Raw genomic sequence first — 15805 nt, 5'->3', positions numbered from 1 at the left:
CTCATACTAATGAAGATATCTTATATTCTTTTAAACTCATACTTTTTTACATATCTTTTTAATGTGAAATTTTGATTGTATCTCGAGCACAACCATTATAATAAATTGAAAAATATTAGTAATATGTTAGATCGGTCAATCGTTATTAAAAAAAAATTATTTATTAAATTGTCTAAGGACTCGATTATTAAAGAATTTTAAAAAATTAAAAGACGCGTATCAATTTCTCCGTCCAATTTGCCCGACCGAATAAGAATTTGTAGGATTACATGCAGAAAAATAAAAGCGACGAAAAACTTCATTTGCGTCCGTTTTATGTGCAACAAAATATTACACCTTCAATTGTCGCACGAAAAAACAATTGTTTCAATAAATTTGCTTTCGAACAAATAAACATCCTAAATTTTCTTCTGGACAGAGAAATCTTATTTCCTACGGAGGAAATGGAAACATCGACTACGATGCCCTCCAATTCTTGTTTAATAAATTCTCCAAATCCAGCCCTTCATCTCCTCCATCCTCAGATCCCAACCGTCCATGTCACCACACGCCGGCTTAAAGCGATGGACGGACAGCCAACCTTGATTAGAGTAATGGACGGATATGAAGCAGATTACAACGATAATCACTTCCTCGTAATTGCAGGGGATCAATCCGCAAATCCCACTGATTAAGAAACTTCAAAAAAGTTCTCATTCGCTCCCTGCCGTCGACGAGTCATGGTCGTCTCGGTCTACGCGGGGCAGGTGAAGACGAACCGGAACTTGTCAACTCAAATTGGGGCAGCTGACTTCTTCGAAAGCTTCCTTGTCGCGCAGATTCGGAGCTGCGACTTCTGATTCTCTGTGCGATTTCGTCTTCTTGCTTATCACCTTCGAGTTACGGGATGAGATTGCTTGTTTGCAGTATTTTTTTCTGCCGATTATGTGTTCTCAACAACAATTCTTGGATGTTGGTTCGTTATAGATATGCATAAAGTGCCAAACTTTTTTTCCCCAGCATTTGGTGTTGATTGATTGGATACGACTATGTTTTCTTGCTGTTGCCCATTTGTTTCAACAAATAAGTTGTATACTCATTCACCCAAGTGACAAGCTTCTTTGTTTGATGTTTTCTTTGCATATTGGCTGAAGCTGCTTGCTAGATGTTTTTAGTCACGATTACTCTTTGAATAAATAATTGAACTTATGGTTTGTGCACAAAAGGTTTAGAGCTATTGATGTCACATAAAAAAACGTTTATAACCCAATACAATTGATGATCAACATTTAGCATCGCTTGGATTTTGGTTTTCACAGCTTAGACTTTTGATAATGGCCAGGAACTTTCTTGACCAAATGTTTTAGCAAAAGTGGTCGATGCTAAGTCTAAAATACAGGGAGATAGAAGCTAACTAGGCTCATTTGTAAACACATGATATATAGGGATCCATTCACAATATTTCATATTGGCAATGATATCTGTATTGGTAGAGGGGGGATGGATAACAACATCCTTAGTTATTAGGAAAATATTGGAAGCAATGCTGCAGAGAAGAGTTAAAGTTAAGGGAATGATTGACTGTATATCTCCAATGTACATTTAATGGCATGTTGTATGTTTCCACCAACAATGTACAGGAATTTATTTTGCTGACTATTCATATCCCAGATATTGATCTATCGCATGGCTGCCTTGCCAGTTTAGTCTATAAGCATAAATATTGACTCTAACTTTTAAACACGGTTGCAACTTATGAGGGTATGGTAGTCATGAAAATCATGCATCAATGCTATTACTTGACTAAAATCTATTTCTTATTCTTACTCTACCAGGTAAACACGTTGCATGCTGATAGGAGCTGAGATGTGGTTACATTCTTAAAGAAGTTCACTAGTTATTTGTTTTTGTTTCCGATTTGGTAAAATTTACTTGAGTTGAGAAGTACCAGCTAGATGGGAAACATATATCGCAGGTTCTTTTTTAATTCATCCTAAACATTACCTCCACAATTTTAGATTGAGTTTTGAATTCATAGTTGTCCTTTTTTTTTTTCTTTTCCTCAGTAATGACCATATCTTAATTATATGATCTTTCTGTTTTTTTTTCAGTGGATCAATGAAAAAGAGCAATGAAGGGACCAAGCTCACTGTTACAACCATACTGGGAGTCATTTTTGGGTTCTTTGTTGGTCTTTCATTTCAGAAATTTTCCAGCATCAGGGTTTGTCTCTGTTTTCCGCCATTATCTTCTATTGATACCAAGTATTTTATATGTTTGTGTTGATTTGTAAATGAAAATAGAAATATTTATTACTAACAGCTACACGTCATCCCTGATCTATCATCTACACTTGAAATGGCCTTCATTGAAGATAGAAGATCTTATGGAACAGATTTTCCTGCATCATCCAAACCCCGTGTAAATAGAACTAGGTCTCACCAATCAGATGATCCTTTCAAGGTAAATGATTCTTTTATTTTTTTAATGACCTAAGCATGTGTTTCTTTCAGATACTGCTCCAGAAAATCCATCCATATGTATGCTTAAAATATTTTCTTTGGCCATTGATACTATATAATAGGTCTATATCTTACCTCATAATTATAAAGCAAACATCATGCTTTTGGATTGTTCATGCTACACATTATAAACCACCACAAAGCTCTAAGACTACCATTTCACTCTTCTTCCATGCAGTTATAAGTCAGCACTCACAGCTCCTGAAATTTACAGCAAAATCTTTGAGAGTCGTGTAGTATATCTAATAAAAGCAACATTGATATCTATCCTCATTTATAATTTTTTTTTAAATTATCTTTGTTGCATTTGCTCAATTTGTTTGGTCTTTTGAAAACATCTCTAGGCAGTCGTCTAGTAAAGTTATAAATTTCACAGTGTTCTAAAAATCGGCCTAGGCGGACTGTTCCATTATGATTTTGGAGCAGGGTTTAAATATAAAAACCCACCTCTTTTCTAGAAATGGGTAAAGTTGTGTATTTGTTCATGCAATGGAGCTGCCCTAACCCTTTGAAGGCAATGCTTCACTCAGCAATGAGGTTGCCCATTGCAACCTAGAAAACTGCAGTTTTAGTTATGGAAATATTGTGTTTTGCAAGTTTAATGTTGTATACACTAACCCCTCCTTGAACCCTGTATTAAAGGGAGCCTTGCAAAATGATGTTGCAGCTTATACTCTTTTGGCAATGAATGTATGCCTGAAGAATTTACATGCGTTGACATGCATTGTTATCAATATCCATGTGTCTAGCACTAGCATTGTCCTAAGTTGAAGTAACATCGTCTTAGCCTTGCCATGCCTAGAAACATTAATTGCATTTTGTTGTTGTAATTAGCATAGTAATGGTACAGTTAAAAAATTTTAGTTTCCTTTGAGCTGTCATGCTTTTCCACCATTGATTGAACCCGAAAGAAGTTAATTGAGATACTTAAAAATGTCTCAATCTGTTATATTAAAGCCATCATCCAATAAAGTGAAGCAGAAATGGTTATTTGTTAATTATCTCTTATTTTTTGCGCAGATTTATGTGGAATCAAACCCTTATGGTGCAGAGTTATTACCTCCTGGAATAGTTGTGGCAGAAACAGATCTTTATCTTCGCAGGTTATGGGGCGATCCAAAACAGGTTTGTTAATCTAGTCTCTTATGTTAATTTCTTCTCGTCCATCGGTGTACTTTTTCGCAGTATCTCGTCTTTCAGATGCACCGAGTCCATCTGCTCCTTTCCTGTGCCTTCTCGCTAGATGTGTCTTCCGCTCGACTTCTTGTGTTCCTAAGTTTTTGCACACTTAGACACAAAGATTAAATACAACAAGACCTAACTTAACTTGGTTGACCATATCAGAACTATCACGAAGTACTTACAAGAACATCCACAATGAGAGCTTCTATTGTGATGACATGTCAAATGGAAGGAGCTCCTTCCCATAGTGGGAGGGAGCTCCTTTTAATTAAAGTTGGGAGTGGTTCCCAATTTGGGGAGCTGCTCCTTATTATTATTTTTTTAAATTACAATAATTTTATAATTTTATTTTTTTTTGAAAAAAATTAAAATCAATAAAATAGAAAAATAATCTATTGTTCAATGACTAAAATTAGCTGTTGTTCAATATATAATATATATATATATAATACATTTTATTTATATATATATATATATAGATATATAAAATATAAATAAAGAGTGGGTCCTTTAAAGAAGTTGTTGGGAGGCTTTTTGATAGTGGAGAGATGAACAAGGTTTTTTTTGCTTTTGATGTACATTGATGTGACGTTGTAGAACCACAAAAAACCTCTCCAAGAATTCCTACCATTGAAAATGTTTTTAATTAGCTTGAGCTTTCATTAACTAAAAGTAGTAGTTAATACATTTTTACCATTGTTGTGACGGTTAATAATTTATGTTTGTTGAATATTGGATTATTAGAATATAAACACTATACAAAGTATAGTAGGATGGGTTAATCATTAAAATAGTTTAAAATTATTGTAAAATTAGAGAAAATATATTAAAATAATATGGAAGACTATTTATCAAAATTTGGCCTCTAATGTATAGAATTTTCAAAATCGAGTCGTCTAATTTCAAAAATATCAAATGAAGCCAATGAAGTGCTTTAATGAATAAATTAGATGATTGAAATAATTCATGTTTTTAAAAAATATAAAAATATTTATCTATTTATTACATTATTCCATGTATTTTTATAATTGTGACTTTTGGCAACATCAATTACTCTACAACAAAAGTGCCTTTCCAAATGAGAGAGTTTCGCATGCTGAGTGAGATGCCCTTTTCAAAAGTGCTAGGCGGGGTGACTGCCTGTTATATTCATCTCACTTTTTCTTTTGTCCATAAACAAACAAGCTAGATTGCTTCTTCTCACAAAAAAAATATAGGCAAACTTTCGTTTGCTTCTTCTTGCCTCTTTGTCTATCAACCTCACCTTTGTAAAATCTCCGACGAATGCTTATTTCTCTTTCATCAACTAACCTCTTCTAATGTTCAAGATACCATCCTATTTGAGTTTGATAGCCAGGTACACTTGATTCTTTATTCGCCCCTATTTCTCTCATTCACCTTAGAGCTTCATGTTATGTTTTAATATCAAATGCAGGTCAAATCTCACTTCTATGGATAATCTACCATTGTTTGTATACACTTCTTTCTTATTTGCCTTTGGTACAAGATCTCCAACAAGATTTCCTTTTTGATGGTTAGCATTATTTTTAAGTTAGGTAAACATGCATGAAAAATGCATGAGTATATTAGGGACCTAAACAGGCTCCCCTACACCTAAGCTCCCCTTGAGCTATGAAATTTGCAAAAAGATACTTACGGAGAATGATTTTTTCTAAAATTCAAACTTAAACCCCTTTGCTCTTCTCCCCCTTTGACAATTATCAAAAAGATTGTACCAAATGAGTTCAAATACTCATAATTGGACACTAAAAAGGCATTCCTAATCCATATCTCGGATCTTCAAAGAATACCAATTCAAAATACCAAAAACATGCTTTTAAATTTTGTTTTCAGATTATGACGCGAGACAAGGCCAGTTCACTGGTTTTTGAACTAGTTGACTTTTTTCTGGTAGGTTTCCAAACTAAAAATCCATACTACATAAGTTCTTTTCAATTTCAAACGCATTAGTCATCAATTTATCCAGGTGTTTTTTTTTTTTTGCATTTTGAGCTTTAAATTACTGTTTAATATACTTATTTAGCTGATCCCACCAAGTGGGATAAACCTTGGTTGTTGTTATATACGTATTTGCTTCCATACATGCTGCAGGATTTAAAAACACATCCAAAATATCTGGTGACATTTACAGCTGCATTTGATCAATCAAAAAATGTTGACATGGCAGTCAAAAAGGTTAGTAATTGTGATTCTCCAATATAAGTTTTTTTATCCCATCTTATTTTTTGTACTATGTCTGTTCGTCTGCCTGTTAGCTTTCTGATGATTTCACAATATTACTCTTCCATTATGATGGTCGAGCTAGTGATTGGGAACAATTTGAGTGGTCTAAGCATGCAATTCATGTCAGCATAAAGAAGCAAACTAAATGGTAAAGTTGGTCGGTTGTTTCTTCAACATAAAGCACTATTCATTTAGTTTATGGAATCATTTTGTGTCTATAGTTTCCTCCAATTCTTCTACTGATGTGATGATATTACTCGTGCACTCATTAATTCTGATGATCTTCAGGTGGTATGCAAAGCGTTTTCTGCATCCAGATGTTGTAGCAGCTTATGATTACATATTTGTCTGGGATGACCACATTGGCATAGAACATTTCAATGCTGATAAGTACAAACTATATTCCTCTGTTTAATTGAAAGTTCTTTAATTGAAATGTTCTTTTGGGCCAATATAATCTCTTTCTCATGCAGATACCTTCACTTGGTTAAAAAATATGGTTTGGAGATTTCTCAACCAGGCATAGATCCTAATGAAGGATTAACATGGGAGATGACCAAAAGGAGAATTCACAGTGATGTCCACAAGTAGACTCATTGCTTATCCTACTGACTGTCTTCTTTCCTCGTGGTTCCTTATTTTGTCACCGGTATATATGCATTACTGTATAATTGTTCTTTCTACTAATTGTGATCTTCATTTTTTTTTCTCAGAGAAACCATGGAGAAACCTGGTTGGTGTACTGATCCTCATTTGCCACCATGTGCTGCGTAAGTGTCCTACTATATGTTTATTTTGTGATATATGAACTATTTGTCTGCCTATCCTGTGTTAAAACCATAATTATGAAACAAACACCTATTTCTTTATAAGATTCCTATATTTGGAATAATGTTTTGCATCATATTATTTTTTTTGGTATTTATTATACTCCTGTGAATTAGAAAAAGGAATAGACAGGGTTCTGATTTGCTACATTCCTGAAAACAATATTCTTTCAGCTTTGTAGAAATTGTAGCTCCTGTCTTCTCGAGGAATGCTTGGCGTTGCGTTTGGCATATGATTCAGGTGCCTTTATGACACTGATAGCCTTCAGTTATGTGAAAATATAATCCTTTTCATCATGACCAATAAGAGTATTATGCCATCTCAGAATGATCTGGTTCACGGATGGGGACTGGACTTTGCATTTGCAAGATGTGTTGAGGTCAGCTAATTTTGACAGCATCTACTTATCTGAGAACCCTTATGTCAGTTCAAATTCAGATCAAACAAACTACCTGACCAATATGATGCTTATTGTGACATGAATTGGATTTATGTATATTTTCAATTATTTTGTGTTGCTAGGTTGTCATGTTAATTCTTCATTTCTTTGATTTTTGTGCAGCCTGCTCATGAAAAGATTGGTGTAGTTGATGCCCAATGGATAAGCTATCAAAGTGGTTCTATCAGGGACCAAGTTAGTATTTTTGAGTAGCTTATATTTAAGTTATTTTACTTTCCAAGTTCCACTTCATTTATTGCTATTGTTGAGTTTGTTTGTATCCTACCTTTGATGCTTTTATGACTTTAGGAATGAATGACCAGGCTGAGTCAATATATGTAGTTTTATCCATGGATTAAAATCTCATGCCATATCGATTGGTATAGGCTAAACATTTCGTTCCACTCGTCCATTGACATGCCCAAGGCTCGAGGCCCGACGACAGTCGTGGACATGTTGGGCTTGGCGGACCCATCGCGCGAGCCCCGTGGTCGCGACGGACATGTTAACACTACCTGTTAACAGAATAATTTGGGGGGAAATATTTTGTTGCATTTTTTTTATAGGTATACATGTATCTAGGACAAGGCATAAGACAACCCTAAACCTAAAACAATTGTAGGATTAAACTCTACCATATTCTAATATCCTTAATACCTCTTAACACTGCCTCTTAAGATTGAGATGAAGCATATATATTAGATATGCCCAACTTATTAGTTAAATTAGAAAGATAAACATAGAAAGATATCAAGACCACGATTAGAAACATAAGTAAGCCAAAATTTGGAAATTATTAAAGGAGCATGCAGGTGAAGATTTCTTCAACCATAGAAAAAAAGGTGAAACGAGGATGAAGAGGTCTTAGGAGCAAATCACTTGAGTATGCTTCTGCTTGAGGAGGTGCATACAATAAGACACGATAGTTTGCGAGAAAAGAAAAACATTTAAGGGTCCTAAAGGATGGATAGGACGGGTCAGCCATTTACTAGTATAAACTGAGAGACATGGCATTTTCTCTCTTCAGATGTTTACTGAAGAAGGAAAGCATAACTTGAACTTTTGCTGAAAATGTCAAACTATGAATATGATGTCCTCATAATTTGTTCTTTCCTAGACTCCTAGTGCCAGTGTAGGATAAAATGCATGCAATTCTCTAAATTAAAACGACTGGATGACTATATATGAGAATCAAAATGTTAAGAAAATACTAAAGCATAGAACCATGTTTTGGTTAATTAGAAATGGCAGACTTTAAGAAAGATAGAAAATATTCATAAATCTCAAATTTAGTGCATTTTTAAAACAGCTATGAGCTTTAATTTGAAACAAATTATTTCTTCCATAGTATTTGGTTTCCCTCAAACCATGAATTTTATACTACAACCAAGAATACTGGGATGAGAGCCTAGTAGTCGAGCAATTTCTCACATGTTGATTTCAATTCAAAGGTGTAGATTGAAGAGGTGGAATAGAAGGGTGACAGAAGTGGGGACCTTAAGAACATCATCAGTTCTGAGTGGGCTTAAACAATGCCTGTCTACAATAGGGGGTTTCAGAGATATCTTCTTGCTATTTCATGATCTTATTCCAACTTAAGACAATGTGTCTCAGAGGGATTGAGAAGAGGGGTTGAGACATCCTTCGAGAGTTTGAACATTAGAAACTCATTAAGTTGAACTGAAAATCAAATGTGTTAATGTAGTTCCAAACCAGAAACTCATTCTCATTTTGATTGTATTTTCTTTCCTTTCTTTTTACAGAGGCACGTAAGAGAGCGGTCCATGTTGGAGTGGTCACTGTTTCAAGCTCGCTTGGCACATGCTGACAGAGCATACGTCGATCCAACTGTAAGAGGATAGACTGCCCTCCTCTCCTCTCTGTCTTTAGCTTACTCCTTACCTCAAGTGATTTGGCAATAGACAAGTCCCATTCTTCCAATGACTTGCTCCCTGCTTTTATGTTCTACCTAACAAAGGCATCTTATGCCTCTGATGCCATCTTCGCATATGTTGCTAGCATCTGCAGATGTCCTCACAGATTTGTAATACCAAATAATTTTGTATATGAGATGCTGTCACAATAATTAAGACTGGAACAAGGGCGTAAGCTTGTTTAACTGTAAGAACTTCGGAAGAGATTGTCAACTCTTAAGTTCAAATTCTATTTCAGTGCTTTGAGTGGTTCTCATCATTAACTTTTTTTCTTGAAAAATAACTTAGACTGAAGTAAACGCGTGCCAGTCATTATTTGGAGTCAACATCAAAACGAAGCATGCGCAATCCTCTTTCAGTTGAATAGATTTGTTTGTAAATGATTTCAATTAAATTTTGTGGGGCAGCATTGTTTTGTTTTATCTCATAGGTTGGACTGACGATTTTATGAGGAAACCCCTATGGTAAGTAAGGGCCGTGATTCTTTAATGACCATGACCCATTAATTACCCTTCACTGAGAAGGGTTTTAGGATTTTCTCCAAAGTAACGAGGGGATTCTTTAATTATATATTTTCTTTCTACTCTTCTATCTTATTGCAGTAACTATCAAACTTCCATGTTAATTTAGGTATCAGAGTGATTTTATTGGGATAAATCCAAAGATATTTTTCAAGCCGGATTAAATTAGTATGTTCATGGAACGTGAGTGAAAGACGTTGAGCGATTCCGATGATTTTTTCATATCGTCCTGTCGAAGCATAGCCTCCCTACTAATCTATTGATTTTTGCATCAGATTTGTTTTTTGTTTTTCGTCACCGCAGGTTCCAAAAAATCCAAGCCTATGACGGAAGGATGCCATCCGCTTCATCGATGCTGCCCTAGGCGGCCACGGCAGCTAATTCTTCCAAGCAGCTGAGATCCGAACTCAGCTAAATTTAAGGGACGATAAATTTAAAAAGGAATCATAACTAATTATATCTTAATTTTGAGTATCCTCTATTTCAATAATCTCGTGTTTCCGTATTTCCTTGTCAATTGGATTGATTGGATCACATCTTAAGAATACAATGTACGTTACAAGAATATCACACACATATCGAGAAGTCCATGGACACGGAATTATTAGGACAGTGGATCCAAACTCGTTCATTTTAGCTGCGATCCAACTGTAATTATAATTGTTCCATCCTTGGCCATTTTTGGGTGGACCAGGATCTGTCCTCCCTGTCACCTCGTCGAGACTGTTCGTGGTGGTAACCGCCGCCTCCTCCGTGGCTGTTCGAGGGGATCAAGTCGCTGCCTCTAGGGCTAGGAAAGAGAGGGTAGACGAGTCCGGGTCGGAGACGGGGTCCCTCTTCTTCCAGGGATCTGCCGCCCTTCCTTTTCTCCCCTTCATCCGCCCTAGCCGCTACCTCATGCGTTTGGTGGTTTGCGACCACATCACAGCGATAGCATGAAGCGAGTTCACAGATCCTGGCTCCCCTACCGTCCTCTCCCTTGTCGTCAACGTCCACACTCTCCACCGTCGCCTCGCCCCTTCTGCCCTAACCGCCTTCACTTCCTGGTTCCGATGCTGTAACGGTGGCCTCCTCGGGCTAGCGAGCAGATTCGGCCGCTCTCCCTATTTTTCTGGCCTTTTCTTTTCTCACTGGAAACAAGCTGATGACTCCTTTCTTGGTCCCTTCTTGTGTTCAGATCCCCTCGTCCGCTCTGATCCACTAAAAATTTCAGATGCCTTTCGTATATTGTCTTACAAAAATAAAAATAAAAAAAAAATAAAAAAAAATAGCTATCACAGTCCACACCCCACCAATTACTAAACACATCCCATTTTTTAAATACACTCATTAAAAATATATATATATATTATCATAATTTTTTCTAAATACATCCCATAAAATTCCTATATTACTCTTTCTAAAAATTAAACAAAACCTTAACATTATCTTCCTACCTATGATTTTCACAGTCACTCCTACTTACACCATTTTCACTATCTCTCTCTCATCTCTCCACTTGAGCAACTCGATTTCCAGTCAAATCAAACAATGTTAGTGCTCGTTCAAATCATTATGTTGTTTTTGTTAGATTTTGTATTTAAATTTCCAGTGTTCATGAAAATCTCTCGAATTTCAGTCATGCGTCATTCTTCCCTGATTTGTCGCTTGTTCATCTATAATCTGCCGAACACACTAGGATCTATTCAGTCATGGTCTCTCGAATGCAACACAATGTGTTCGATTAATGAATACCGAACGAAACACTAAACGTTCGGCCTCCAGTAGCTGAACACTGACATATTTGTTCGGTTGTGTGTTGCCGAATACATTGTGTTTTGTTCCATTTTGAGTGGCCGAACATCTCTGTTTTTTTTTCAATACTTGTTGGTTGTATATCTAATTCACTTGTTTCTTATGTGTAGTAAAAATGTTGAAAACATTTTCAAGGAGAAATAGACCAACGACTTCTAACAGAAAGCGTCGATAAGAGAGACTTGCATGAGAGATACAATCATTACAAGAAGAGCTACAATCATCACAAGTACCCCAAGAAGAGGTACCACAACAAGAAGATGTGCATGAAGAGGTACCACCACAAGTACCATTACAAGAAGATGTGCATGAAGAGGTACCTCCACAAGAAAATTTACTTTCAGGAATGAATGAGGGTGAAGGAGAACACGACCCCTTTGGAGGGAACTATATTTTGTGTTATTTTGCATGTATAACTATATTGGATATATTTTGATATGCTTTTGCATGTATAACTATCTTGGAGACATTTTGATGTGATTTTGCATATACAATTATTTTGGATATATTTTTAGAGTAATTTAATATGAAGCATGTTTGTTGGAAAGAATCATTATTTAGAGTTTGTAAATATGAGTATGTTTGTCGGACGAGATTAATTGGTAAGTTTTCCAATGATTGGTGATCTAAAAGCCAAGACCCGTGAGCAAAAGAATGTATCAATTGATTGACTAATCAATTGAAAAACCTTCAATCGATTGGGTAATCAATTGAAAAACATACTCGCGCGAACAAAGCGCTCTCGAATTGATCAGTTGATCGATTAGATTCCTGATCAATTAGCCGATTGATTGAGAAACATACTCGTGCGAGCAGAGCGCTCTCAAATTGATTAGTTGATCGATTGGATTCCTAATCGATCAACCAATCGATTAAGAATCATACTTGCGTAAATAGAGCACTTTCTTTCTTTCTTTCTTTTTTCCTTTTTCTTTTTTTTGTTGTTGGGCTTGATCACCTGTAACAGGGTTGAGAAAAAAATAAAAAAAAAATAAAAAGAAAAAAGAATTTATTTTTTTTTCAAAGCCTTTGAACAACCAGTAGGAATGTCGAAAATAACAATGAAGAGTATATTTAGACTTCTTACAATTTTCGAAATCCACAGGACTTAAAATGGTTGTAATCTGAGGTCTCTAAGTCGATCAGTGGGTTTCGACCGAAACCCACTGTTTGACCTAGAGACCTTAGATTGCAACTGATCCTGTCCGAGCGCTGAATCGACGGATGCTGGGGACATGACGCTCTCCGCTGTCTCCGACGGGTGGTGTGGATCTCCTACGAACCTGCAAAGAAGCCGAGCCGGGAGGGGTTTCCCGGCGACGACCCTCCGACGCTCAAGTCAGGCAACGAGAAATGAGAGAGGCAGCGTAACTGTGGCTATAGTGAGAATTGCGCATACCTTCGCCAACGTCTGGGGGTCCTTATATAGGACCCCGAGGAGGCGCGGGCATGCTTCCTGATGCGTGCACGCTTCCCCAAACATACCTTAATGAGCCCATGTCAGAAAAGTACCCCTAACGCCATTCCGCAATCGTTCGAGCATATCCTGGATGTGACGGTGGAAGCTTCCACCGTATGATCCTATGTACGGCTCGGCCACCAACTCTGCTGCCTGTCGGCGGTAGATGTCTCGAGGATGATGTTATCCTCTGTCTCCTTTGTCTTCTTGCGCCTCCTATCTGTTCCAGGGCCGAGCGGTTCGGCCGCTCGGCAAGCATATCATTTCTTCTGCCCCGGTTGTAGGTATCGGTCCGATCGGGAGGACTCCCGGTCGTATGCTCGGATGAGATTGCTCCTGCCTATCTTTGTTGCCTTGTGCCCCGGCCAAGCGTCCGAACCGCTCGGACCTAAAACCTTCTTACCTTGAGCCTCGGAAACCCGACCCCTAGTCGGGTTGTCTTCCATTCGGCTCGGGGGATTCCCGTCCGGTCGGCCCTCTCCGTCCGGTCGGTCGGGTCTCATGGTTGACTCTACCTTTGACCTCCACGTGTCGTTGACCTTCCGCCCATGAGGGTCCCCCGTCCTTACCATCGGATCACATGCCTCCCCTTCAAATCTAGTCGAAGGAGGCGCTAAGTCCGACTGACTGGACTTCCGGTCGGTTGGAATAACACCGCTCTACCACTCCTGAAAGTGTACCTCCGTTCTGCCACTCCTGAAAGTGTACCTCCGCTCGGCCGACCGGCGAGTTGATGGCTATGCCTTGTAGTTTTAATTTCCATTCGCTGCTTGTTGCGCTACTGTTCTGGGGGAGGTCGGAGTCGTCAGGTCTCCTCGGAGCTGGTGTCAATCCTCGTTAAGTTGCCCACGCGCGAGTAATGGCGCTCATTAAATGCCGCCCAATCGCTGATCGCCACTTGGCAAGTCCGCCGTCATCGTACGGCGAGGGCGTCAGCTTCGATTGGATAGGCGTCGGTTCAAATCTGACGGTCCGATGCTAACGTTTGTTTCAATGACCTGGATCAGACGGCTGTGGTGGACCGAGTCCGGGGTTTATGAAGAGCCGACGCAGATTTCCCTTCCATCGTTCCTGCCTTCGTGCCTTTGGTGCTTCCTCTCGTGTCCAGCTTCCCAACACTCACTTGTCTCGGTGCTCCGACGAACTTTCGACCTCCTCCTTCACGCTTTGCTCCTAGTAAGCCTTCTCCTATCTCTACTTTCTTCCGTTTTCTCCCTTCTGGTGGTCTTTGCATCTGTTCAATATAGTTTCGATCTCCTCCATCAACCCTTTCATTCTTCTTTCCTTGGTCATTGCTTCCTTGGTACTGTTCCGGCGATGGCTAGCACCTCGCAGCCTTCTGATCCCTCTCCTGGCCTATGGTATATGACCATGGTAAGCCGGTTTGACGAGGATGACGCGGGACGCTTCCTTAACGAATTTGAACTTCCTCCTGACCATAGACTAGTTTTGGCCACCTCTTCCGATCGACCCCACAATTCGCCGTCCGACACTATTTGCTTCTTTCGCGACCAATTTGTGGCCTGTCTGCGCTTCCCTTTACATCCTTTCATTCGTGAGATTTGTAATTATTTCCGCATCCCGCTCGGCCAACTTGCCCCCAACTCTTTTCGGTTGCTGTGCGGCGTAGTAATCCTTTTCAAGCTGCACGACATTCCCTTAGTCCCCAGAATTTTCCATTACTTCTACTATCCCAAACAGTCCGAGTGGGGTACTTTTCTCTTCCAATCGTGGATCGGTCTTGTCTTTTTCGATAAGATGCCGACCTCGAACAAGCACTGGAAGGAAAGTTATTTTTACCTTCGCTTTCCCGAACTGCCATCCTTTCGCACCCAATGGCAGACCACTGTGCCGAGCCCGCCGGACCTCGGTAAATACAAGAGCCAGCCGGATTATCTTCATGCAGCCAATCTATTAGCCGGCCAGAGGTTCAGCATCAATAAGTTACTTCATGAGGGGGTGTTATACATATTCGGATTGAGCCCGATCCGAACGAAGCTTCCGAGCAGCATGGGTAAGTGCTTTCTCTGTCCCCATTCCTTTTGGTCTAACTGATTTATTCTTCTTTTATGCAGGTGAAATCATGTGGCGCGCCAAGGCCACCGAGCGGATGAAATTGAAGGCTGCTGAAATAGAAGCAGCAGCAGCTAAGGAGATGGCCGATCTGGGGATCGTGTCGGTCGGCTCACGTGAGGGCGAGAGCGAAGAAGCTCCAACAGAGGCCCACAAGTCCACCGGCCGGATCCCTGCGGCCGGAGCGATCGGTGATGCCATATCGTCAGCTGGTCAGCCTACCTCCGAAGACGTGGGGCAGTCGGCCGGCGATTCCCCCTTGATAACACGCAAGCGGTGCCGAACGGATCTCACACTTGTGGAACCAGAGACCGTCCCAGTTGACGCCCCCTCTGTGGCGGTCAACCCAGTTCCTGCTTCAACCGAGGCCGTCTCTTCGGACCGCACTCCTTCCCAGCTCGACCAACCAGCGGCCTCCCTCGAAGCGAGACCCGTTAGTTCCCTGCCCCGGGTTTGTCTCCGACTTAGGCGCTCAGGAATATTTTCTGCTCCGCTCGGCGAGTCATCCGGTCGATCCACCTCTTCTCAATCTGATCCGAGTGGACGCCGAACGGTTAAGGCCGTCCTCCATCTTCCCACTGAAGAGTTCCTTTTGGCTGCTGATCAGCCAATTGTTCCGAAGCATCAGATCACCATCCGAGGACCGCTCGCCAAAGTATGGGAAGATGCGAGGGCTCGCGTTGCCCTGATGACCCCCGGACAACTCGGCGATAGCCATATGCAACAAGTAACCGGGGTATGCTCTTTAACCTACTTTATGCTTAATCTTGGTTCTTGACATTATTCCGTCCGAACAGTGCTGGGTGGAGAATATTGCGGTCAGCAATCGC

At 39.6% G+C, this 15805-nt stretch overlaps 1 protein-coding gene across 4 annotated transcripts; it reads left to right on the top strand.

The window, feature by feature from the left end:
- Nucleotides 1–686: 686 nt before the first annotated feature.
- Nucleotides 687–9365, top strand: LOC122046865. 4 transcript variants are annotated; one of them, XM_042607774.1, is made up of 14 exons: nucleotides 687–878; nucleotides 1815–1954; nucleotides 2091–2202; nucleotides 2302–2442; nucleotides 3522–3626; nucleotides 5796–5879; nucleotides 5960–6075; nucleotides 6216–6317; nucleotides 6401–6514; nucleotides 6641–6697; nucleotides 6929–6995; nucleotides 7081–7134; nucleotides 7318–7389; nucleotides 8958–9365. In XM_042607774.1, the coding sequence occupies exons 2-14, from the start codon at nucleotides 1935–1937 to the stop codon at nucleotides 9054–9056; spliced, it is 1143 nt and encodes a 380-aa protein (XP_042463708.1). In that variant the 5' UTR covers nucleotides 687–878; nucleotides 1815–1934; the 3' UTR covers nucleotides 9057–9365. The 4 variants fall into 4 exon arrangements, with proteins under 4 accessions (XP_042463708.1, XP_042463710.1, XP_042463709.1 ...); XM_042607776.1 differs by having other exon boundaries at nucleotides 687–955; XM_042607775.1 differs by having other exon boundaries at nucleotides 691–845.
- Nucleotides 9366–15805: the final 6440 nt, after the last annotated feature.

The sequence above is a fragment of the Zingiber officinale genome, chromosome 2B, assembly GCF_018446385.1.
Source record: "Zingiber officinale cultivar Zhangliang chromosome 2B, Zo_v1.1, whole genome shotgun sequence".
Lineage (NCBI taxonomy): Eukaryota > Viridiplantae > Streptophyta > Magnoliopsida > Zingiberales > Zingiberaceae > Zingiber > Zingiber officinale.
Note: the sequence above shows the minus strand (reverse complement) of the source record. Positions and strands in the feature narration are given on the sequence as shown.